The sequence below is a fragment of the Rhinatrema bivittatum genome, chromosome 2 (genome assembly GCF_901001135.1).
Source record: "Rhinatrema bivittatum chromosome 2, aRhiBiv1.1, whole genome shotgun sequence".
NCBI lineage: Eukaryota > Metazoa > Chordata > Amphibia > Gymnophiona > Rhinatrematidae > Rhinatrema > Rhinatrema bivittatum.
Window position 1 is genome coordinate 527,121,748 of NC_042616.1, and position 25,487 is coordinate 527,147,234.

Below are 25,487 nucleotides of genomic sequence, written 5' to 3' on the forward strand. Positions count from 1 at the left end.
GTGCTGCAGATCATAAGAGTTTATTCTTCCATATAAGAAAAGCGTGCCATGTTAGTTCAAACTTATGCATAGTGTTGTGTTTGTGGACAGTAATTTTGGACAGTAAATACATTTTGTCAACTTTGTGTTGTATTTCTGTATGAGTGGGCACATTCAAGTTATGTAGACTGCAAAACTAATGCCTTGTAGGGATGTGAATCGTTTTTTGATGATTTAAAATATCGTCCGATATATTTTAAATTGTCAAAAATCGTTAGGGCCATGATACAATACCAATTCCCCCGATTTATCGTCAAAAAATCGTAAATCGGGGGAAGGGGGAGGGCAGGAAAACCGGCACACTAAACACCCTAAAACCCACCCCCGACCCTTTAAATTAAATCCCCCACCCTCCCGAACCCCCCCCCCCAAATGCCTTAAATTACCTGGGGGTCCAGCAGCACACTAAAACACGGCACACTAAAACCCCCTAAAACCCACCCCGACCCTTTAAATTAAATCCCCCACCCTCCCGAACCCCCCCCCAAATGCCTTAAATTACCTCCGTAGCGGCGGTCCGTAGCTAAATCGGGGGAACGGGGAGAGCAGGAAAACTGGCACGCTGAATCGTGTAGTCTTCAGCCGGCGCCATTTTGCAAAATGGCCGCCGCAAAATGGCGGCGGCCATAGACCAAAACGATTCGACGCAGGAGGTCGTTCCGGACCCCCGCTGGACTTTTGGCAAGTCTTGTGGGGGTCAGGAGGCCCCCCCAAGCTGGCCAAAAGTTCCTGGGGGTCCAGCGGGGGTCCGGGAGCGATTTCCTGCCGCGAATCGTTTTCCGTACGGAAAATGGCGCCGGCAGGAGATCGACTGCAGGAGGTCGTTCAGCGGGGGTCCGGAACCCTTGTGGTCCGGAACCCTTGTGGAAAATGATTCGCGGCAGGAAATCGCTCCCGGACCCCCGCTGGACCCCCAGGAACTTTTGGCCAGCTTGGGGGGGCCTCCTGGCCCCACAAGACTTGCCAAAGTCCAGCGGGGGTCCGGAACGACCTCCTGCATCGAATCGTTTTGGTCTATGGCCGCCGCCATTTTGCGGCGGCCATTTTGCAAAATGGCGCCGGCTGAAGACTACACGATTCAGCGTGCCGGTTTTCCTGCTCTCCCCCTTCCCCCGATTTAGCTACGGACCGCCGCTACGGAGGTAATTTAAGGCATTTGGGGGGGGGGGTTCGGGAGGGTGGGGGATTTAATTTAAAGGGTCGGGGGTGGGTTTTAGTGTGCCGGCTCACGATTTTAACGATTTTCACGATACTTTACACACCCAAACGGCAACAATACGATTCCCTCCCCCTCCCAGCCGAAATCGATCGTTAAGACGATCGAGGACATGATTCACATCTCTAATGCCTTGTGGAAGAACCATGTTACATACAATTTGTAATGCCTAGAAAAGGCAGACACATAGCAGCTGGGAAGTGCCTGACATAACAATAGTTTGCTTCTGACACAGAATCTCTCTATACTATAAAAATATGAGGAGCATTGGGTAAGCACTGCGGCGAGTCTGCGCAACACTCACCCAGAGCTGGGGGACAAGCCACCTTGCCTTAGGAAACATCAGGCAGTGAGAGAGGAGTGCGGGGATCAGCACCATGGTGGCAGGTGATGGGAGGTGGGATCGGCTCCATGGCAGTGTGTCATTTATTTATTTATTTTTTATTGTTTGCCAAACTGAAATAAACCTTAAATAAAAAAAACTCAAAACAAAAAAAAAAAACTAAATGCAGCTGGCCCTCCGTGGAGCTCTCTGACTTTTCTCCCATGCCCCAAAGATCCCTAGAATGCCTGGGCCTCTCCAGCAAATTCAAACCCAGCCTGGACCTTCTTGGTCCCTTTGATCCTCAAGGTACTCACAGGGCCCATGCCTACCCAGCTGGGCTGAACAGAGGCCAACCAGGGCCTGTCCAGGCCCCTCTGACCCCCTCGTGCCCCCTGAAAAATCCCCTGGGGCCAGGGAACCTCCTCAGCCCCCACGTATTCCCTTCCATGAAGGTCTTTGAGGATGAAAGGGGTAAGAACGATACCTACTTGGTCTGCCCTTTTGCAATCCTTTAAAAAATAGTGCCGGCCAGTCCTGAGACCAGACCAGCGCTAATTTGATGTCACTTTGGTGCCAGTCTCAGAGCCGTCTGGCACCATTTTTAAAGTGATGCCGGTGAGGCAGGAACAAGTGGGCATCACTTCCATCCCTTTCTCCCTGAAGGACCCCCATAGAAGGAGTTAGTGGGGACTGGGCAAGTAACTGGCCCAGGCAGAATTTCAGGAGTATGAGTGGGTTTGGAAGGACCCAGGTAGGCTCTGGCCAGGTTCAGCTCAGCCTATCTGGGTATGCCCAGGCCTCATGGGTTTCTTGGGATTTGGAGGGTTTGGGGAGGCTCCAAGAATATGATGTGTGGGAATGCTTTGGGGGGGGGGGGGCCAGAGTCTGAGGAGGCCAAAATATTTCAAGTATCTTCGGGAAAGGACAGTTTTCTTTCCTTCCATTCGGAATAAATAAAAAATTGCCTTTTCTGCTTCATATGTGCCATTTCTTTTAAAACAAATGCCCATCCCTTCTGAGTAATCCTTCACATTTTTGGTCTATGGTCCAGCAGCTTCCTTCTTTTCCTTTTGGGCTTTCAGCCCAATCCAAACTGGTTTCTGCCACATCTACAATACCATGAGTCTTCATTCACAACTACCCACATGTTTCCCCTATTTTCATCCATCTCTCCTTCCCATCTAGCCCAGACATCACAGAGACATTCTTGTGTGCTTAACATCTTTTTATGCTATGTGCACCCTATAAAGTTGCATTTAAGTACTTTACTGTTTGTAATGTGCAGAAGGCTGAAACAACTTCTATATGATTTTGCACTATTAAAAGAGAACCTCCAGATGGTTCACCATAACAGCGTTTATTGTAATGGAATTACACTGTGTTACTTGCTATTTTGTTCCAGAACTGAGATTTCCAGTTAATCTTTAAATTGTGTAAAGCAATGGAAGACAGTCATTAAAGCATCCTTTCACAGTTTTCTGCCATACTGTAGATGGATCATTTATATATGCCAGGCAGAAAACTTTCAAATACTTGTATCAGTGTGAATATTTTACACCCATTTGGTCTTATTGATTTTAGATGAAAATCTTTGACAAAAATAAAGATGGTCGATTGGATCTGAACGACTTGGCAAGGTAGGATTGTTAAATGCGTGTTGCGTGCTTTCCAGCAGCTGGTGTGAAGTTATGTAGTAGCTGTGTGTAGCAGCTTTTCACCTAGTATGTCATAAGGGAAATGAGGCCTCTGGTTTCAGCTTTGCCCCCAGTAGATAGTCTCTCAGATCACAAACATGAAAATCCCAATTTGGCACTACCACGAACCCATGAAACCCCTCTTATCCAACAGGAAAAATAGCCAGATCTCTCCTTTTGTGATCCATGATGCCCTGCTTACTGTCCTCCCATTATTACTTTAATTGGTGCCTACTAAGAAAATAAAAAAGGCACACCAGAAGATCTATATATATATATAAAATTGGTTTTGTCAAACTTGGATTGGGAGTCTTGATTACAGACTGGCCAAACAGTCCCCCAGTTTTCATTTTGCTAAGGCTTACCCCAGAAGAAGGTGACCCCTCCAAACTAAGACCAGGACTCATTAGTGAGGAAGCACAGGGAAAATCGGACTGCTGCTGCCTGTCCTGAACCAGTTCTAGAGATAATTGAGGGGGAAAGGGGTTTCAGTGTCTAGAACTGTCAACCCGGCACCTTCCACGTGCATTAAATTCACTAGAAAATACAGGGAGAATGTTAATAAAATGCAAATGAGAACATAAATGAATATGTTACTGCTTGAAAGCTTGTAACAAAACTGGGAAATGTTTAGTTATGTAAAAGGGAATTTTCCTCCTGACGAAGGACGGCTGGTGACTCGATGAAAAGAAGTGGGAAGTGAAGCAGCCTGACACATTTCAGTCAGAATTTATAGTGACTGGAAAAACTGAACTTTATCAAGAGTGTAACTGTAAGAATCAGCCCTTATGAATTGAAAACAAAAGCCAAAAATACCTCTCAGAGTTGCTAGATTTTGTTTTTAAATTCCCTCCCATCTTCTTTTAGCCCAGTCATTGCGGTGAAAGCCCTCATCCAGGGGTCATGCTCCAAGGGCTTTTTCCAAGTGACCTGCAATCCTGAGCCCTAAATATGGCCACCAGGTGTCGCCATTGTGCAATGCCTATGGCTCTCTCCCCAGTGGGCTGTTAATGCACCATCCTCAGCAGTGACCAATCTAGAGACCAGAAGTCCCGAGCTGGAAATTGAACCCAAGTCTCTCTCATAGAAGACTTGATAGCTGGATCACAATACTATAAATGTTTATTTAGAAAACATCTTAAAACCTGGCTATTCGAACAGGCATACAAAGAAGGCATCGGTTAACTTATTACCATACTTACTTTGCACAACCTGTTTTAATGTCTTTTATGGATTATTTTTAACCATCTCTATTTATTTTTTCTATCTTATAAAGCTTAGAGCATTTATTTGAGTTTTACTTATTTATGTTGCGATCCCTCCTGTGCTGCGCCACAGGAGGCATCTTACCTTTCCCTCTGGAGGCCGCTCCGAAGCCAGGGCCTCGCCTGCATACTATCCAGGATTTGCTCCAGGGCCTGGGAGGCCTCGATGTTCTGGAGGCCTGCCTGTGGCTTGCTTGGCTCTGCTTGGACTTCCTGGTTCGGCCACGCCCTTCTCCCTAGGGGCCAGCCCGCAGATCTCCACCTCAGTTATAGGGCCAGCGAGGGGCGGTCCAGGTGAACTCCTCCCATGGAGTTGCCTGCATACAGCAGTATAAAAGGACTTTCACTTCAGTTCCTGTTGGCCTTCAGATTGGGTTCCACAGTTGACTGTGTTTTCTGACCAATCCAGGTCCTCCGTGGTCTCGCTTGTCTTGACGGCTCCCTGTCCTGTGTCTCTGCCTGTTTCCTTGATGTTGGTTCCAGATGTTCATTCCTGATCCAGTTCCTGATGTTTCTACTTGCTTCAGACTGCCAAGAGTGCAGTACCAGCTTCAGACTGCCAGGAGTGCAGTAACCCGCTTCTTCCCTGCGCTTGTCCCATTCTCAGCGTGGTCCGCAACCAGCCTTCCTGGGCTGTGTAGGGCGCGCAGTGGGACAGGGTGGTCTGCGACCAACCCATTGGGTCCGCCCATGTTGGTAGGCTGAGTAGGGCGCCCTGAGGGACAGTGCCATTGTCTTCCTTCCCAGCTCTCGTCTGTGATGTCTTCGCTTCAGCCCTCATCTATGATGTCTCCGCTTCAGCCCTCGTCTATGATGTCTTCGCTGCAGCCTTCGTCTGTGATGTCTTCTGTGTTCCAAGAACTCTGTCTGCCCTCGTCCTTGGTCCGGCCTGCCGTCCAATGCCGTTACCCAGCGGCAGGTCCGAAAGGGCTTGGAACAGTCGGAGGACCGTTCATCAATCAACATTGCGTTGTTGGTTGCCGTGGGCGTGCAGGTCCGGTTGAGGGTCAGACTTTGTTTTCTATTCCTTGCTTCAGCTATGCCTCGCCTAGCTCTCCATACTCATACCAGCTCACCTCTCACGGTGTGGCTTGGGGCTCCTCCCTGGGTCTCGCCGTGGCCCAAGGGCTCACCACATCTGCTTTAGAGGTCACCGCGCTCCTCGCGCTCATAGCAAAACCCAAAGGCCTCCAAGCCCTCGGTTCATCAGCAACGTGGAGGACGCGCCCCCAACAATTTACTTTTTTTAATGTTTAGCTTGGTTAATTATTGATGTACATTCTTCCTCTTACCGATTACTATGATTTTGCCTATCTATTTAATGATTCTATGTATTATTTTTATTGTTTGTAAAACGTTGTGACTGCTAGTTCCAAATATTGATTTAAAAAAGCCTAATAAATAAATACATTTTTTTATAATTGTATTTAGATCCCTCAGCATAGGCTTCTCGTAAACAAAAAGAAAGAAAGAATTTCATAATAATCATTTGATTTAAATTGTTGTGAAAGTGAATGGTAATGTTAAGAAGAATATGGTGAGCATACAACCCATGGCCAGCTTCTGTAGATTTGCATGATCTTATATATTGCCAGCTGCTGAAATAATGATGCATAGAGTGTTTAAAACCTTACATAGTATTTTCACATTGGCTGGACTTTCCTGTGTTTGAGACATTTGACATGCATTTTAAAGACCTTTATTGCTTTCAATTTCTTTTTTAAGCCCGGTAGTTCTTCCTTATCCTTACAGCTCATCCTGAACCAAGGCTGGGATTCTGGTGCCATGAGCCTTCATTTGCAACCACCCAGGGATTTCTCCCTTAGTTTAATAAACCCTTTCACTGTTGCAGATCTGGTTCATTGCAGAAGCTGAGAGCAATCGGTCACAGCTCCTTTCGGAACCCTTCATCATATATTTATTTATTTTAAAGCTTTTTTCTATACCGCCTATACAAACTGTAGAAGATCTAAGTGATATACAGGTAAAATCATACACAGTCAGTATAAAACAATAAAACGTACATTAAAAAACATAGGAAATTGGATAGAGTTAGGGAGGGGGAAAGTATTGTATTTGTAGAGAAATAATGGAAAGGGATTTATGTATGAGAGTCAGGGAATGCTAGTGAATATAGATAAGTTTTGACAGTTTTTTTGAAAATGTTTTTTTGTGGTAAATTTGTTGGGATTTTGCCTGCAGGCCTAGTCGCAGGCAATCCCTTACCTCTGGTGGCAGGCCGCCGCCGATGCCGCCGTCTTCGCGCGGCCCACAGGCCACCACGTTGTCGATACCTCCGCGGTCCTAGCACTGCCGCCCGGAGCGATGCCTCCTTTCATCTTTGCGGCTAGAAGCTGCCGCTGCCTGTTCCTCTTCGCGGCAAGGTGTGCCGCCGCCACTGCTGCCTGCCTGGCCTCCCACGCAGCAGGACGCCGCTGCAGGCTCCTGCCTTCCAGCTCTCCTTAGGCGCGGGCCTCTCCTCTTCATTTAAAGGGCCAGCGGCGGGAAAAGCCCCGTGGCCCTCATCTATGATGTCATCACCGTGTTGCCTGGACCTGCCCTATAAAAGGGCCTACTTCAGTCCTTCAGGGCCTTCTGATCCGGACTTCACAGCATCTGTCATCTTCCTTCCAGTCCAGGTCCTCCGTGGCCTTCCTGTGCCTTGATGGATCTTCGTTCCTTGTTCTTCATGTTCCTGGTCTTCTTCATCTTGATGTTCCTGGTCTCGTCCCTCATCGGAGCTCCTTCATTGCTTGTTCCTTTTTCCTGTTGTTCCAGATGTCCTGATGTCCAGTCATCCTGATGTTCCTTGTCCTGATGTCCAGATGTCCGCTGTTCCAGCCCTGAATCTGTCTTCCTCGTCTCCAGCTCTTCGTCCAGTTCCCAGGTTCCTTGTCTGTTCACCTTTCCTGGTGTGCCACCATCATGGTCCATGACCAGCCCATGGGGGGCTGTGTAGGGCACCTCGTGGCACAGGACCTACCTTCTCGACTGCAGCGCAAGTCTCCGGAAGGCTCCTGTTTTTAATGCCAAGTTCTTGAGTCTTGAATCCTGAATCCTGAGTCTTGAATCCGGAATCCTCAGTCTTGAATCCTGTCCCAGTCTTCGGAGTTCCTTGTGCCTGATTCCGTCTATGCCCAAAACTCTGCCAGATCCTGCTCCGCTTCAGCATGGTCTGTGACCAGCCACAGGTGACTGTGTAGGGCACACTCCATTGCAGGCCTCTCCTGAATCTTCATCATGTCCTGGCTTCAAGTTCCACTGCTTCGTCTGGAGTCTGCTTCGCTTTCGGCATGGTCTGTGACCAGCCATGGACGGCTGTGTAGGGCACGCTGCGATGTGGTACTCACCCAGGACTTTCTCCTGAATCCTGAACCCTTGCTTGAAACCTCCAAGTATCCTGAATCCTTGCCTGAGACCTCCAAGCAACCTGAATCCGTGTCTGAGTCTTCTGAGCAACCTGAATCCTTGTGTGAGTCTTCTGAATAACCTGAGTCTACGTCTGAATCTACTGAATATCCTGAGTCTTCTTGTTCCTGCCCTCAGCCTCAGTCTGGCCTCATGCACTCATCGTTCTCAAGCAGCGGGTCTGGAAGGGCTATCAAGTGGCCAGAGGGCTACTCTCGAGACCAGCATTGCGTTGCTGGGTCTCATTGGTGTGTGTAGGTCCAGTGGCGGGCTGACCCTGCCTTGCTCCTGTTCCAGACATTCTTTGCCTTGTCTTCAGTCCAGCCTTGCTCCTGCTCTGCCCATGCTTGTACATGCTCACCTCTCGTGGTGAGTTTTGTGGCTCCTCCCTGAGCCGTGCTGTGATCCAAGGGCTCACAATCTCCCTTAAGAAGCGACCGCGCCTCTGCGCTCACAACAAATTGAGGGATGAAATTGGGAAGTGAATTCCAGAGTGTGGGTCCCGCTGCAGAGAAGGCACTTTTCCAAATTAAATCTAAAATGGCAGTTTTGATGGTTGGGATTTGTAAGTAATTTTTGTCAATTGAGTGTAAATGGCGTGGGGGTTGGTAGAAATAAAGACGAGCATAGCCATATAGATGACGCATTATGTATTAAATTGTGAAGAATGGTTAAGGTTTTGTATTGAATGCATTGACAAATTGGTAACCAATCTATTTATTTATTTAATTGTTTCAAAACTGGAGTAATATGTTCTTTACGGTGTGTGTTGGTAAGTAGTTGAGCAGAATAATTTTGAATTAGTTGGTGAGGTTGTAGGATATAGTCAGGAAGACCTAAGTAAAGTGAGTTACAGTAATCTAAACTAGTTAGAACTATAGCTTGCAGTACAGAACAAAAATCATTTGGAATGAGAAGGGGTTTTAATTTTTTCAACAAGTGAATTTTGTAAAAAGAAACCTTTGTAACAGATGAAATATTGGTTGTCATGGTTAATTTAGAATCCATAATGATACCTTGGTTACGGGCTTGTCTGGATAAGGGAATGGAGCAATTTTTTAATTTAAATTCCGGTGGAGGAGCACAGGGTAAATTATTTCTGTTTTTGCAGCGTTAAGTTTAAATTGGTTATGTGATAGTCATGTGTTTATTGTTTTTAAATAGTTACTAATGACAAACTGTGGCTCCAAGTCATGTTGTATGGTAGAATGAATTGGATATCGTTGGCATATATTTTAAAATTTATGTTGCGACCAGATAAAAGATGTCAGTGGTAACAGATGTATATTGAATAAGATGGCAGATAGGGCCGAACCCTGGGGTAAACCAGTTTAACTTGTTGTGGTCTGTGAGACAGGAAAGACTTGAACCATTGAAGAAATTTCCCATTAATACCAATATTTTGGAGGTTAGAACAAAGGATTTTGTGATCTAAGGTGTCGAAGGCTGCAGAAATATTGAGGAATATTGGGATATAGTCAATGTTAGAGTCAAAGCCACAGATTATCATGGACTCCCTTATTGATAGACATGATTCCTTCTCTACCAGGAGATGTGAGTTCTGCCTTCGCAGCATCCCCAGCCCCAGCCAACCTGGTGTGCAGAAGACCTGATTTGGGAATTGAATCAGGGACCTGCTGCATGGTAGCAAGTAGTACTGTCTTTAACCAATGGAGCTGACCCACTTGTTCTCTATTTAAGTCATTTTGGAGATTACCTTGTTTTATCAAAGTAAATAAATAATAATGCATATAATTAAATATTAATAATAATATTGTTTTCTCTAACTCCCTTGAAGGATACTGGCACTTCAAGAAAATTTCCTTCTTCAGTTTAAAATGGATGTAAGTATAAGATTCTCTCATCTTCTCATTTTTTGCAATGCCTACTTATCTGGGTGTTCATCTCATATCACCACTTCCAAGTGAGAGCCACTTGGGACAATTCACAGTATGAGCCTTGCGTAGAAGTACAATTCTCTTTGCCATATCTAGCTCTGCCTTGCATCTGGAGTATCCCTAGTGTTTTAAACACTTCAGTTTAATGAGATGGGATTCAGTGCTCAGTAGTATAAGTGGATGAATGCGTCATCTGTCTGCACAGAAGCGTATTTGCCTCCGGGTATTTTCTCTGGCTCTGACTTACTCCTTTGCTGATGGAGGTCCAGAATTAAAAAGGCAAGGTCAAGCCCACTGCTTCTGCCTCATGTCCATATCTTTAAAATTGGCACCAGCAGCCTTGATGTCTTCCAACCTCAGGTGCGGACAGTGCCAATTTGTTGTGCATCTGTATTTTTAACTGGTGAGCAGAAGGTCAGAGAGTTCCAGGGAGGCTCTGGCTGGTAGACCTGGGCAACAGGGATGTCTTGAGGGATAGGAGAGGGATTGGAGGGCCTTATGGAAACCCGTTTGGTTGCTTTTATTATTTGAGGAGTTGATTTTGTAGTTTGGTTCATTTCCCAAATTGAAAAAAACATTAAACTGAAAAAAAAAATCATTAAACAAATTACAAAAAAAAAAAATCCCACCCCAAAAAAAGGCAAATATGAACTGAACCAAAAATGTAATCCTTAAATGAAGGCACCACCAATGGACCTTCCTCCTGAGAACATAATGGATGTCTTGAAACATACAAGGAAAATGTATTACACAATTAGAGAGGACTAATTCCATGCAGACACTTAAATACTAAGCAAAGTATTTTGAACTTTGCATGCTAACAGGCAACTAATGAAGCTCTTTCAAAACCGGAGTAATATGCTCCCCAGACTGGTGCCATGATGCCACATTATGTAAGTATACCACCTTATGAAGCAACCCAACATTTAAAAAAATTACAGTAGTCAAGGTGTTAACAACCAGTGCCTGAATCAACCATCTCAAGGCTGCAGAGTCAAAGCAGGATTTGATTTTTTTTTTTTAAATACCATAGCTGAAAAAAATGCAGTAGAAGACACTTTAACAATTTGTAGTTCTAAATCTAAATTCTCATCGAGAAATACACCCACGTTGAGTTTTATAAACAGAAGAGCTTGTAAAATGGAGATTCTGATAGAAAACATAATCCATCACTGAACCACAGTACATGAAATCAAGTTTGAAAGCCTGTCAAAAGATCCGGGGCAGTGAACTGAAGAGTAACAACAGCAGCCTTTGCTCAACACGTTGTTGGAGGGGGTGTAGATAAATTAGAACTTACTTATACGTGGCATGGACATGCCCACAAAGTAAGGAGGGGAAATGCTACAAGGAAACTCTATTCCAAAATGGGGTGAGAAGGTTATTTCATTGCTATCAAGTCAAAGTGAAAGGTTAAGAAACTAAAAGATAATTAAGACGAATCTTTTCCAAGAATGATACGAACACATTCCCTAACAAGCTTCATTATGAGCGGTCAGCAGCTAGAATAACGAGCACTTTTACTACATTCCACAATGTATGGGACCATTTTCAACAGCCATTTATGTGGGTAAACAGCATTTTACCTATGCAAACTGGCCGTCTGAAATTTGTCCTCCCTCAATCTGTGAACTTTTCCACAGAGAGGAGTTGTCCCCAGGCCCGTGGTCAGATCAGGGGAGGAAGATAACATCTGAAGATTGCATTTTCAACTCCACCCACAAAAAAGGAGGTACAAGTGTCCACAGGCACACACAGGTTTCTGCTTTTAAAATTGGTGCAAAGTCCATGGATAAAAAAGTAGCAGCAGACTTTGCCTCGATGTGAACGGTTTGAAAATTTCCCCTTTTTTTTTTTTTTAATTATAAAACTACCGGACATGAGGCATCATGAGAGAGCAGGCACTAATGATATAAACCTGGAAAAGAAATATACTGTCCTTCCTTGAGGGAGGAAAGGTGATATTCTTTAGAATTGCCAGGGGATTGAAGAACCTGATACATTTACCCAGTGCATGGGAGAATAGATTAAAAAAAACAAAACATGATGACATCTTTGTCTTGATTCTTCAGAACTATGAATCCTAATTGCTACAGAGTTTTGTAGCCATCAATAAGTGCGAGCAAATCCTGATGCTGAACACTGAACATGCTTCTATTCAAGTATTTATTTTCTTTATTTCTCACTTTTTCTAGTCTGCTTTTCCAACAGCAAAACAGATTACAAATTAAAACAGAAGTCATAAAATAATCTTTTACAATCTAAAAAGTCAACAAAACCAAATCCAGATAACAGTAAAACTTTCTGCTTTAAAAAAAAATGAAATATTCAATTGACTACAATGTATACGAACAATGCAGATCATGCAAAATAATAACCAAGTGCAAATGATTCCTTGTTTTTAACAACATTTTGATTCCTGGCGGATTTCTCTTGGCAAGGAATGTCAGTATGTTGGAGTAAAACAGAGACCCAACTCCTGTCCTCAAGAACCACCAACAGGTCTGGTTTTCAGGACAGCCATATGAATATGCATGAGAGATTTACATATAGAGGAGACAGCCCATGCAAACCTATCTCATGCATACTCATTGGAGCTATCCTGAAAACCAGACCTGCTTGTGCCTCTTGAGAACCGGAGTTGGCCGCCCCTGCTACAGACCTTGCTTCTACTAGGGGTGTGCATGAGGTTTTTGGTTTTCATTTGGTTGGTTAGGGTTGGTTTGTGTCATTTTTTTTAGCATTTGTTTTCCTTTCATTTCATTCTAGATTTGGCATGTGCTCTTTTTAGAACAGCATGCACTAAAACCAAAGCCCATCTTGTCTGTTTACCAACAATGACCCCAGGCTTTGACCTACTCCTCAGTCCCACCACATGCCCAAGCTTACCCACAGCATCTGGGATCCCCAATCCTTCCTGCCCTGGCAGTGCCGTAGTTCAAAATGAGCCTGGCTGACCCCGGGAAGAGGGACATTTTTTTTTTTAAACAGGCACAGGTTTAGGCAGCAGGAGGGGGTGCTGCTTTACAAAAAAAAAAAACACACCCAAAAATGAACTAAATTTTATTTTATTTTGTTTCAAAAATGAAAAGAAATTACATCCCTAGTCAAATTTCTTTAAGGTTTGGTGTTCTAAAACAAATATCATTAACAGACCTTAAAGTCCACTTTGGTTTATAAATAGGAATACCTTGGCATTACATGTTTATAGCTTTAAAAGTTACAATTTTAAACTTAGTATACCCAGCTATTGGGATTCAGTGTACTTTCTTTAACAGTAGTATACTGGAGTCCCTATCATTAGAGCCTGTCACTATCCTTGCTGCCGTATACTGCCATTACTGTGCTGCAAATATTTACTTGGCATGCAATATCAGTTTTGTTTCATGTCAAAGGAGATTTCTTTGGTAAACTAATATTGTGTTTCCCTCAGCTGGGATTTAGGATCCTGCTTCAACATGAAGATAAGAAGTGGTCATCTTATTCTTTTTTTCTTTATGTATTTTGTCTAAAATAAAAGGTGCTAACAATATTTCCCTGAACATTTTCTTCTTCTCCATGTGCAGGCTAGTAGCAAAGATGAAAGAAAACGAGATTTTGAGACGATTTTTGCGCACTATGATGTTGTAAGTATTATGAATTTATTTATTTATCTAACCTTTAATAATGCATCCCCAGCTTCAATGAGAGTACCCAACATGGTGTGCAGCAGTAGCATAAATAATATACAGTATAACATAAAACATCACCAAATAAAAATATAAACCAACTATAGATGGTAATAAAAATAATAAAATAAAAATAAATTAAAGAATTAAATATTTATTTATTTCTTATTATTTGCATTCTTCTAAATAGGGGATAGTATGTCTGTGGCATGTTTATTTAACCCCAGCTAAGGTACATAAATACACATGCTAAGGGTGTTGCGCTGGTGGTGGACCCTTGGCCCTAGGTGGGGTTTTACTTATTTATTTATTTAAAAGTTTTTCTATACTGTCATTAAGTTATTTACCCTCATAACGGTATACAAAATGGCACATATAGAGGAGATTAGCTCAAAAATTTTACAATGGAGATGCCAATAGTATCCGGCAAGCCCTACGGGTCTCCCCCATTGGGAGACAGATCTGACTAGGAGACGGAGGCCTACTGGAGCTTCGCCAATACCAGGCCTTGTTCCCCACAGGTTAAGCCCTTAGGTGCCAGGGCCAGCTGGTCTTAGGCAGGTCTAAGTAGATGGAAAGCAAGGGTTCGCCGAGGACCAGCAGAGGTATCAGAGGACTGAGGTTGGTCTGGATGAGGCAGGGATCCAGAGACCCAGATGCCGACAGGAACAGGGCAAGACAGGGGGTGCCCAGGTAGTGGTAGGCTGAAGCCTGAATGGCCAAGTCTGAGGGATACCATAGACAAGATCAAGGCAAGCTGGAGTCGGGGCAGGCAGCTGAGCAAGCAAGGTACCAGGAAGAAAAGAATGGCTCAAAGCCAGAAGATCAGTCCAAGCAAAGTCCAAAGAAACAGGGGTTAAAACCAGAAGATCAGTCCACGCGTAGTCCAATGAAACAGGAGTCAAAGCCAGAAGATCAGTCCAAGTGTAGTCCAATGAAGCAGCAAACAGGAACAGGAACCAGGAACAGAGTCAGGAGCAGGAACCAGGAACGATGGGCAACGAGCACACGGGCAATTATGGAGACCTGTTGCCAAGGCAGGAAACAAGTGGCTGGGCCCTGCCTTAAATACTAAGGCCCAGTGATGTCATCATCCGGAGCCGCGGGCTATTTTCCCGCTGCGGCCCCTTTAAAAGAATGGGAGTAGCGCGCGCCTAAGTCGGGACCCAGAGGAGGCAGGATGGTGGCGTCTCTCCGCGGCCCACGCGGTGAGGCCCGCCAGGTGCAGGAAGGAACCACACAGGAGTCAGAAGCAGCAGAGGAGGCTGCAGGCACTCGAGGGCGGAGGCGGCTGCCCGCCACCGCGAGCAAAGGCGATCCTAGACTGGCGGCTGGGTTCCTGGGGTGAGTAGGCCCGGATGCGGGCCTACCACGACGGGACGCGTAACAAAGGGGTTCTTGTCCATGAACTGATCAGTGGGCTCAAAAGGGTAGTCGAGCAGATGATGTAGTGAATGGATTCCAAGGGTATCTTCAGGGATGGTTCTATCATTAGGGATGGTGAGGCGGCCAGCTCAGTGTCTCCCAAAACTCTCCTGCTACAGGTGCCTCACTTTGCATTCAAGACCAAAGTGATACAGTTCTGACGATATGCCCATAGTGTCCCCACCCCCTGTAGGTAGGAAGAAAGGAACTGCAGTAACACAGTTGTGATGACATTGCCACAGGGCTTGGGAACCCCATGGGCAAGAAGGAAGAAACTGAGGTGGCTCATTTTGATTGTGTGCCCATAAGGTTCCCAAACTCCATCCACCCAGAGACAGGAAGAAGAGACTGCGAGGGGAGGAGAGATGAAATGAAGCAGTGGCAGTGAAGGGAAGGGAAGGGAGAACTCTTCCCCTTCCCCTCACTCAGCTCAGGGAAGGGGGGTTGAGCTGAGTGAGTGAAAGGGAAGAGAAGGAGCGTGAAAGAGTGAGAGGGAAGGAAAGAGATTGCAAGTGAGAGGAAAGAGAGGAGGTGTGTATGTGAGAGGGAAGGAAAGGGAAGTGGAATGTAGAGAGGAGAGGGAAGGGGGAGTGAGTAAATGAGTGAGAAGGAAGGGGTAAGGAGATGAAAGGGGAGTGAGTGAGAGAAAAGGAGAGAAAAGCAGAGCGAGTGACTGAGAGGGAAATGGTAAGGGGAGAAAAGGGGGAGTGAAAGAGTGAGAAGGAAGGGGATACTGAAGGGAAGGGGAGATTGAGTAAGAGGAAAGAGAATTAGGGGAGGCAGGGAGGAGGGCAGAGGGCAGAGGATGAGTGAGTGAAAGGGAAGGGGGTAAGAGGAAAGGGAAGGAGTATCAGTGAGATGGAAGAGGGGAGTGAGAGGAAAAGGATGTATAGGGGAGGGTGCGAATGGGAGAGAGTGCATGGACAGTAGAGGTTTTGAGGGTTGCTCACTAAAGGTAGGGCTGTGTCTATTCTGGCTCCTTGTTCTCGCTGCCTGTGTGAGCCCAGCATAGGAAGCTGTGTCGCGTGGACACACAAGGGTGAGAAGAGGAAGGCACAATCCCTGCAGGCAGAAGAAAGAGTCGAAGCAGCTTCTGCCCATACCGCAAGAGGAAAGAGGAGTAGTCACATTGGCTGCATGGGCTGAAGATGGAGCTGCTGCAGTTTGTGCATTCCAGAGGAAGAGAAGAATGTGTGTGTGAGTGAGCATTTGTGTTAATGGAAGAGAGGACAAAGTTTTTGTGCAGCCCCCTCCTCCTACTCTTCCATAACAATCTCATGGTGACTAGAAATCAAAAAGTTCCCAGATATGGACAGTGAGAAATTTCTTTTATCTTTATTAGTTTTAATTTTGGGGTGTTTGATGTGTCTGCTGTTTTAAATATTTTATTGATTTTGGAAACTTTTAAACATTTTTAAATTAGTTTAATTATTGAATATTCTATTTGTCAGCTGATTTGAAATATTCCCTTTCTTAGTATGTTTTTATTATGATTGATGTTTGATATTTCTTGATTGTATTGTTTGTTTTTCCATTGTTTCATTGCATACTGAATCTGACTTGTTGTGGTTTCCTGTTCAGATTTGTCTGTATGTTTCTGTTTATAATTTATAGTCTCTTTGTTCTGTATTTGATGAGGGACTGTCTGTGTTCTGCATGTTTCATCAAGATGAGGTATTCTGCTACTGTGTTGTTTCTGTGTAGGGGTCTACAGCAGCCTGGCTTATTCTGTTGGCTGTATTTGTGTTTTAGGGCCTGATATAATATCTGCAGTGTTGCTTTTCATGGGTAGGGTTGTTACTGTTTGAATGTTGACAGTTAGTGATGCTTTGGCATGAGAGGTTTATTATACTGTAATTTGTAATTCAATTTACTCATGACTTTCTGAAGGCCAAGCTCATTCCCAACACAGTTTACAATAGGCCTAATAACATAAGAACATAAGAAAATGCCATACTGGGTCAGACCAAGGGTCCATCAAGCCCAGCATCCTGTTTCCAATAGTGGCCAATCCAGGCCATAAGAACCTGTCAAGTACCCAAAAACTAAGTCTATTCCATGTTACCATTGCTAATGGCAGTGGCTATTCTCTAAGTGAACTTAATAGCAGGTAATGGACTTCTCCTCCAAGAACTTATCCAATCATTTTTTAAACACCGCTACACTAACTGCACTAACCACATCCTCTGGCAACAAATTCCAGAGTTTAATTGTGTGTTGAGGGAAAAAGAACTTTCTCCGATTAGTTTTAAATGTGCCCCATGCTAACTTCATGGAGTGCCCCCTAGTCTTTCTACTATCCGAAAGAGTAAATAACTGATTCACATCTACCCGTTCTAGACCTCTCATAATTTTAAACACCTCTATCATATCCCCCCTCAGCCGTCTCTTCTCCAAGCTGAAAAGTCCTAACCTCTTTAGTCTTTCCTCATATTGGATCCAAGTGTCTTACCTTTTGGCAGGGTTTTCTGGTTGGTACCACAATAGTGCATATAAAGCTATTATAAATACAGAATTATTTAATTGTATGTGGAGAGGGCAAGTGTGTTGGAGGGGGAGTGCAAGGCTGTAAGATTCATCTAGGTGCCCATTACCCTTGCACCAGCCTGGAGAGAGGCTTCACACACACACACACAGACACACACCATTCACTCATCTCCCACTTTCCCAGGGGTAAATGTTGGGGAAGGGTGAGAGACAGGTGGCAGAGCTCCTGGGAGTGTCACAAGGTTACCAGCTTCCTAGAAATATCACTAGCACTCTGACACTCTCCTGGGAGCCCTGACTCCACCTCCCCCTTCTCTAGCACTTCAAATAGCCAAAAGAGCTAAACTCCAGGGGTCTCTCTTCCCCCACCCTCTTGCTGATTTGACCTGTGCCACGCCTGGGGGAGGGTCATCATCTTTTCCCTTGCCTGAGGTAGCAGATTGCTTTGAGTTGCCCTTGGGTGTCTTTCAGTGATCTTACTACTGGACAGGGAAACCGTTTACCTTCTGTGGTTTAAAACAAACTTCCCCTGACTGATATATGTCTACCTCTTCAGATCCGATACTCTTCATAGGCATCTTCCACCTTAGGTAAACCCAATTTCTGGGAAAAAAGGATTCAGTCCACTACTTGGATTGATGGTTCAAATGAAGATAGATTTATTAAACACAAAACAGAGGTATATAAACAAGTCATCATACTTCCACAGCAAGAAATACAACAAACAGCCAGTAGTAAAATGCAACACTTAAACAGCACAACAAACTTCTCAGCATAGGATATCCATTCCTGGCAAAAACAGCACAGTTCATCAGTGTGAAATACATCACTTACTTCACATCAGAAGTTAGGACAAATTATGAGATTTCCAAAGCAGGCTGTTCTCTTTGGTTCTTCCCAATAGAAAATAAGATTTACTCCTTCCATGGAACGTTGTGCCTCCATGGGTTTCTGTACCAGGGAGCTCAAAAATACAACAATCAGGCTAAAACCCAAGCAGAAATCTCCAAAATAAAAAATAAGAACACACTCATTGCAAGTCTCACCTTATATACCACTAGATGTTATCTTTTGACATCACGCAGGCTTTAAAGGTACAAATACTATATAACATCTACCACTGTAATCAATACAGCCCATTATTTTCTATGGGTAGAGGTTAAGCATAGATTTGGAAGAGGTTAAGAGGTGAAATTATTAATGGCCTATGGACCAGTGTTGGGACCTGTGTCACATTTATATTATAAAAATGTGTAACAAAATGTGCTTTGTCATGGCAATGTAATAATAAGATGTGTTTTTGCAGAGCTATAAATAATGTGCAAAAATAAGAGAAAGGTTCAGTTGCAGAGTAAGGGGTCTAGTGGTAAAGCTGTCGAGTTAGGATCCAGGAGTCATGAGTTCATTTTGCTTCTGCCACTTTGTGTGACCTTGGGCAAGTCACTTTGAGCCCTGTGTATTAATCATTTTTCTCATAGACACAAAATGGGAGAAAACATTTGGAGGGTAAATTTCAAACAGCTCATGTAGAGTAAGGTCTGCAGGTACAACTGAAGCCTAAATTTTTAAAGCAGACTTTTGCACATAACTCCACTTTGAAAATGTTGAGGTGGTCCCGATACTTGCGTGGACATAGGTGCAGAAAGGTACATCCTAAGCAGAACAGGTATAACTTTCTGTTTGACCATGTATGCACATAATTTTGAAAATCTAGAAATCTATATTCAGCCACTATGTGGTTTGGCTAGTTAGCTGGATAAATTAATCCAGCTAACTTAGCCCATCTGTGTTTGGATTGAAATATCTTTATTTTTTTTCCTAGCTATATAGAATTTAAGAATCTTCACTAATTTTATTTTAAGTTGCTGTGTTTATTAAAGGGATAAAAGGACTGGTATCTACAAGAGTTGTTTATTCCCTATTACCCTTCCCCATCCCCACCCACCCATAGGGTGGGTTTTTTTTTTCTTAAATAGCTCTTAGAAGGACTTAGGTTAAGTGAATAATATAAGACACAAGTACTTGCATGTTAGTATTAGCAGAATGTCTTTTATTCATTGAAACAATTGTGGTGCTTATGTTCCAAGGCCTACCATTTGGAGAATTAAGGATTGTCCAATTAGCCTTCAGCAGTCTGCAATGAAAAAGGAGCGGACTCATCTGAAAGAGGAATTATCCGGGTTTCAAAAAATCTCCCCTACCTTGCAGTCTCTAGAATATCTCCCCCAACCATAGAGGACTCAGAAACCAGAAATACATGGTTTACAGTGGGCTCTGGAAGAACACCTGTGACTCTGAGTTATCCAATTTCTCCAACTGGAGCATCCTGGATATCTGCCCTCACTCCCAGAGAGGAGTCAGAATCCAGGATTCAGAAACCCAGGAGTAAATTAATTCCAGTGGGTTTATAGACTAAGACCTGTGATGAAGAAACACCCACTATTACCCTTACAAAATACTTTTTTTGCATTGGGAATTGAGGAAACTCCAGTAATAGAAAATAAAAAATGATGGCTGAATGTGATGAAACCACCCAACACACCCAGAAACCCTTTAATATTATCGAATGTCATAAAAGAAAACTTCTTCTACTGAGAGACTCAGTTGAAAGAGAAACCAATTTGAGAACTCAGCATCTTCAGCTAGTAGAAATGCAAACCAGGTAGTTAATGGAATTATAGAAGACAGTTTGGACTGATATCAATGTTATCCATCTGGGGACCAATTACCTCGCTAGAAATGGCATCCATGCAGTACAAAAAGATTTCCAAAATCTAAGGAGGAAGATTAGACAAATGGTACAGACTATTGCCTTTTCGGAAGTATTACCTGTTTATGGAAAGGGAAAGGAAAAGCTATGCCATATAGATAATTTTGCTTCATGACTCAAAACATAGTGTAAAGAAAGTGCTTTTGGATACATTGGAGACTGAGCCCTGTATTGAGCAGTTAAAGGTTATTTGGTACGAATGGCCTACATTTGTCTGTGACAGGAAAGATGATCCTAATTCAGATCATACATTATCAGAGATTTAAACTAGAAGGCAGGGTGGCAGGAGATGGCCAACAAATTGGCATATCATCCACAAGCAATACAGAAATGAGAGGAAAAAATAACAAAATCAATCAGCTCAAAAAATGCAGCAAAAGTCATTAGAAAGAGCAGCAGACCAAGGGAGAAAAGTTGGAAAACTATGACCACAAATACTCATAGTCTGGAAAATAAAATGCCAGACCTGCAGGCCCTAATGATGGAGGTAGATTTGGACATCGTTGCTATTACAGAGACCTGGTTCAATAAGTCTCATGATTGGGATACGGCCATTCCAGACTATCACTTATTAAGGAAGAACAGAGAGCACAGAAAACGGGGAGGAGTAGCTCTTTATGTCAAAAACAATATCTAAGCAACTGAAATGCAAGGGACATGGGAAGGGAAGAAGCATTATGGGCTCTCCTGAAAAAAGAAGATGGTGCTTCCATTTACATTGGTGTGGTCTACAGGTCTCCAATTCAGACAGAAGACCTGGCCAGAGATCTGGTCGAAGACATCCAAAGGATGGAAAAGAAGGGAGAAATGTTGCTCATTGGAGATTTTAATCTGCCGGATGTGGATTGGAGTATTCCTTCTGCAGAATCTGCAAGAAGTAGTGAGATAGTGGATACCCTTGAAGGGGGTTTGCTCAAACAAATGGTATTGGAACCCAGGATGGAGGGAGTGATACTTGACCTTGTGCTCACAAATGGCGATAAATGTCTCTAATGTCTGGGTAGGTGCTCACTTGAGCACCAGGGATCATCAGATGGTATGGTTAGCTATTAGTTTAATTTTTAAACACTAATGATAATTTCCTTTTTAAATGTTTTGTTATTCTTTTCACTATGTAAATTTGATTGCTATCTGCTATGAACAGGAGGTCTGGCAAGATTGGCGGGTTATATGCTTTGTGAATAAATAAAATGGTTTGATATCACAGCCAGGATAGAGAGAAATCACATGAAGATCCAAGTATTGAATTTCAAAAAAACAGACTTTGTCAAAATGGGAACATACCTGGAAGAAGAAGTAGAAGATTGGGAGAAAATGGGACAGGAGGAACAGCTTTGTAAAAGCTTAAAAGGTGCTAGTACAAAGGCAGCAAGCCTATGCTAGAAAAGTAAACAAAAGTAAGAGGAAAAAGAAACCAATCTGGTTCTCCAAGGAAGTGGCTGAAAAATAAAGGCAAAAAGAACAGCGGTCAAGAAGTGCAAAAGATCCCAAAAGGAGGGACACAGGGAAGAATACCTGGTGAAGCTAAGGAATATGAAAGACTTGAGGAACATGGAAAGTCAAGTGGAAGAAAGGATTGCCAAAGAGGTAAAGCAAGTGAAAAAAAAACATTTTTCAGAAATATCAGAGAAAGGAGGAAGGTCCGAGGTATATACTAAAATTGAAAGGAGACAAGGAGCAATGTGTGGAGAAAGACAAAGAAAAAGCAGAAATATTACAACAAATACTTTACTTCAGTGTTCATTAAAAAAGACTCTGGAGAAGGACCATTACTACGGTAGCTGACAAAACCATGGATGAGAGTGGGGTAGATGCAACTCCATTTACAGAAGAGAAATTATGGGAAGAGCTGGAAAATTGAAAGTGGAGAAGGCCATGAGGGCAGATGAGGTACATCCCAGGATACTAAGGAAGCTTAGAGATGTGCTGGCGGGTCCGCTGAAAGATCTGATCATTAGATTCCTGGAAACGGGAGTGGTGCCGTGGGGTTGGAGAAGAGCGGGTGGTGGTCCCGCTTCACAAGAGTGGTAGCAGAGAGGAGGCTGGAAACTACAGGCCATTTAGCTTCATTTCGGGAGTGGTAAAATCAATGAAAGCTTTGCTGAAGGAAAGAATAGTGAACTAACTATAAACAAGTGGATTGCTAGACTTGAGGCAGCAAAGATTCACCAGGGAAAGGTCCTGTCAGATAAATCAGATTGATGATTTTATTTGGGTGACTAGAGAATTGAATCAAGGAAAAGAACTTGATAAGATTTTCTTGGATTTCAGCAAAGCTTTTGATATGGTCCCACATAAAAGGCTCATTAATAAAATGAGAAGCTTGGGAGTGGGCACCAAGGTGGTGGAGTCGATTACAAATTGGTTGATTGACAGGAGACAGCGTGCAAAGGTAAATGGAACCTAATCTGAAAAGAGAACAGTATTAAATGGAATGCCACAAGGATCGGTTTTGGGATTGGTTCTGTTCAATATCTTTGTGAGTGACATTGCGGAAGGGATAGAAGGTACTGTTTGTCTATTTGCAAATGATACTAAGATTTGCAACAGAGTGGACACATCTGAAGGAGTAAAGAGGATGAAAAGTGAATTAAGAAAACCTGAGAGTAGTAAAAAATTTGGCAGCTGGGATTCAATGCCAAGAAGTGCAAAGTCATGCACCTGGGTAAAGTAATCCAAAAGAGCAGTATGCAATGGATGCAAAAGACTAACATGCACAGGCCAGAAGAGGGACCTTAGAGTAATAGTGTCTGATGATCTGAAGGCAGTGAAACAACGATAGCTAAAACCAGAGGGATGCTAGTCTGCACAGAGAGAGGAATAACCAGTAAGAAAAATAAGGTGATAATGCCCTTAGTGAAGCCTTACCTGCAGTACTGTGTTCCGTTCTGGAGACCGTATCTTAAAAAGGAGATAGATAGCTACCACCCAGGAAAAAGATCTTGGCGTCATAGTGGATAATACATTTAAGTTGTCAGCTCAGTGTTATGGCATTCAAAAAAGCAAATAGAATGTTAGGAATTAATAGGAAGGCGATGGTGAATAAAACACAGAAAATGTCATAATGCCTTTATATCTCTCCATAGTGAGATCGCGCCTTTAGTACTGTGTACAATTCTGGTCACCACATCTCAAGAAAGATATAGTTGCAGTGGAGAAGGTACAGAGAAGAGCGACCAAAATGATAAAGGGGATGGAATGGCATCCCTATGAGGAAAGGTTAAAGAGATTAGGGCTATTCATCTTGGAGAAGAGACGACTGAGCCAGGAATATGATAGAGGTCTATAAAATCATGATCACTCAATAAAAATTGTATTACAAAAAAAAAAAATGTGAATCAGTCATTTACTCTCAGATAATAGAAGGACTAAGGGGCCCTCCATGAAGCTAGCAAGTAGCACATTTAAAACAAATCAGAGACAATTCTTTTTTCACTCAATGCACAATTAAGCTCTGGAATTTGTTGCCAGAGGATGTGGTTAGTGCAGTTAGTGTAGCTGGGTTTAAAAATGGTTTGGATAAGCTCTTGGAGAAGTCCATTAACTGCTATTAATCAAGTTGACTTAGGGAATAGCCACTGCTATTATTGTTATTAGTAGCTGGAATCTGTTTAATATTTGGGTATTTACCAGGTACTTGTGGCCTGGATTGGCCACTGTTGTAACAGGATGCTGGGCTTGATGGATCCTTATTCTGACCCAATATGGCAACTTCTTATGTTCATATTTTCAAAGTTATCCGATTAACTAGCTGTCAGTGTAACAAAAAATCCCCAAAACATATATCATAGGGCCTGCAGCCCGAATGTGAGCCTTCGTTACTGATCAATAAACTTTCCTGTGGAGCCCAGCACCCATCCTCCTGAAAATATGCCTGATCCCTCTCCTCCCCACCCCCCACCCCCAGCAACATTTGCCCAGTTTCAAAATGAAAGTTCCAATCAGTTCCCACCCCCACCCTCGCCCTCCCACAGTGACACAAGAACATGGGCTCACCCCTGGACCCCCTGTCCCACGCCCTCGATTGCCCAAATCTATTCCTGTCGGGAGTGAGAACCTTACTTACCTGCTCCCGGTAGCTCCAGTGCTGTTTCTGATGAGCAGCGCTGGAAGCTTAAATTGAGCATAGTTTACACTTCCAGCACTGCCTATCAGAAGCAGCGCTGGAACCACTAGGAATCGGCGAGTCAGACCCTTGCTCCTGGCAGGAATGGATTTGGAAAATCGGGGAGGTGGGATAGGGTGTCCGGGCTTGAGCCATGTCCTTGTGTCACTGTGGGAGGGTGAGAGCAGGGATGGATTGGAACTTTCATTTTGGAACCGGACAAAGGATGCCGGGGGGGGGGGGGGGGAGGGTAGAGAGGGATCGGGTATGTTTTGGGGTAGAGGGGCGCTGGGCTTCAGTAGAAAGTTATCCAGCCTTACAAGACAAGATAACTTTAGGACAGCCCCACGGTGCAACCAGAGTTAGCCACACAGATTAACCAACCAACTCCAAGTACTGGACTTAGCTGATTAACATATGTGGCTAACTTCTCTCCTCCCCTGGAATGCCCCCGACTTATCCTGCTACTTTCATACTGGATAATTAGTTTCCCGGCTAGAATTTAGCTGGATATGCCATTTAGAGGGATAACAATGGCATTTGAATATCAACCTCAGGATTTTTTTTGCTGACAAAATGCATCCAGTGCATTAGTGACATTACAGGAAAACACACATCCCCGTATCCATTCTGCATAAGGTGTGTCTGAGGGTTTCTGGCTGGTTGGTATGCATCATGATGCATAAAGGAACAGGCTGCAGACGCAGTCCTGACAGGAAAAACTGTCTTTCTGCACAAAATCATACTTAAGGCAAGAGCCTTGATCTCTTCCTGCTAAAGCCATCGGGATACAATAGGTTCTTGTCATTGTGGGTGAATACCCAAAGCAGTGAACGATGCCAGCCACGGAATTTCAGCTGCTTTAGATCTAATTCTCACTCAGTTGTCTTGGTCCTCAAGCATCAGCCCCTTTGACGGAGATCAATACATATAGAATGATCACCAAATTCAACTTTGCAGGATGTAAGAAGTGTTCTAAAGTAGCGATGGCAAACTCCAGCACTCAAGTTCTGTAACAGAGCTTGCAAGCTGCAATAAATGAGTGCATATTGCTGTGATTTTTTTTTTTTTCTGTTAGAGTAAAACAGGAGCTCTTGAAGGTCCTGAAGTGGATGGATTTGTCAAAGATATGATGGAGCTTGTCAAGGTAAGTTTGATATAATAGTTATTAGTAGGGATGTGAATCA

General features: G+C 43.6%; 1 protein-coding gene across 1 annotated transcript in view; it reads left to right on the plus strand.

Annotated features, from left to right (window-relative positions):
* Positions 1–25,487, plus strand: part of SCGN (secretagogin, EF-hand calcium binding protein) — a 146,771-nt gene that overhangs the window by 117,364 nt on the left and 3,920 nt on the right. The window contains 4 exon segments of the mRNA XM_029590794.1: positions 3,162–3,217; positions 9,746–9,791; positions 13,412–13,471; positions 25,379–25,447. Coding sequence (XP_029446654.1) covers positions 3,162–3,217; positions 9,746–9,791; positions 13,412–13,471; positions 25,379–25,447 — 231 coding nt within the window.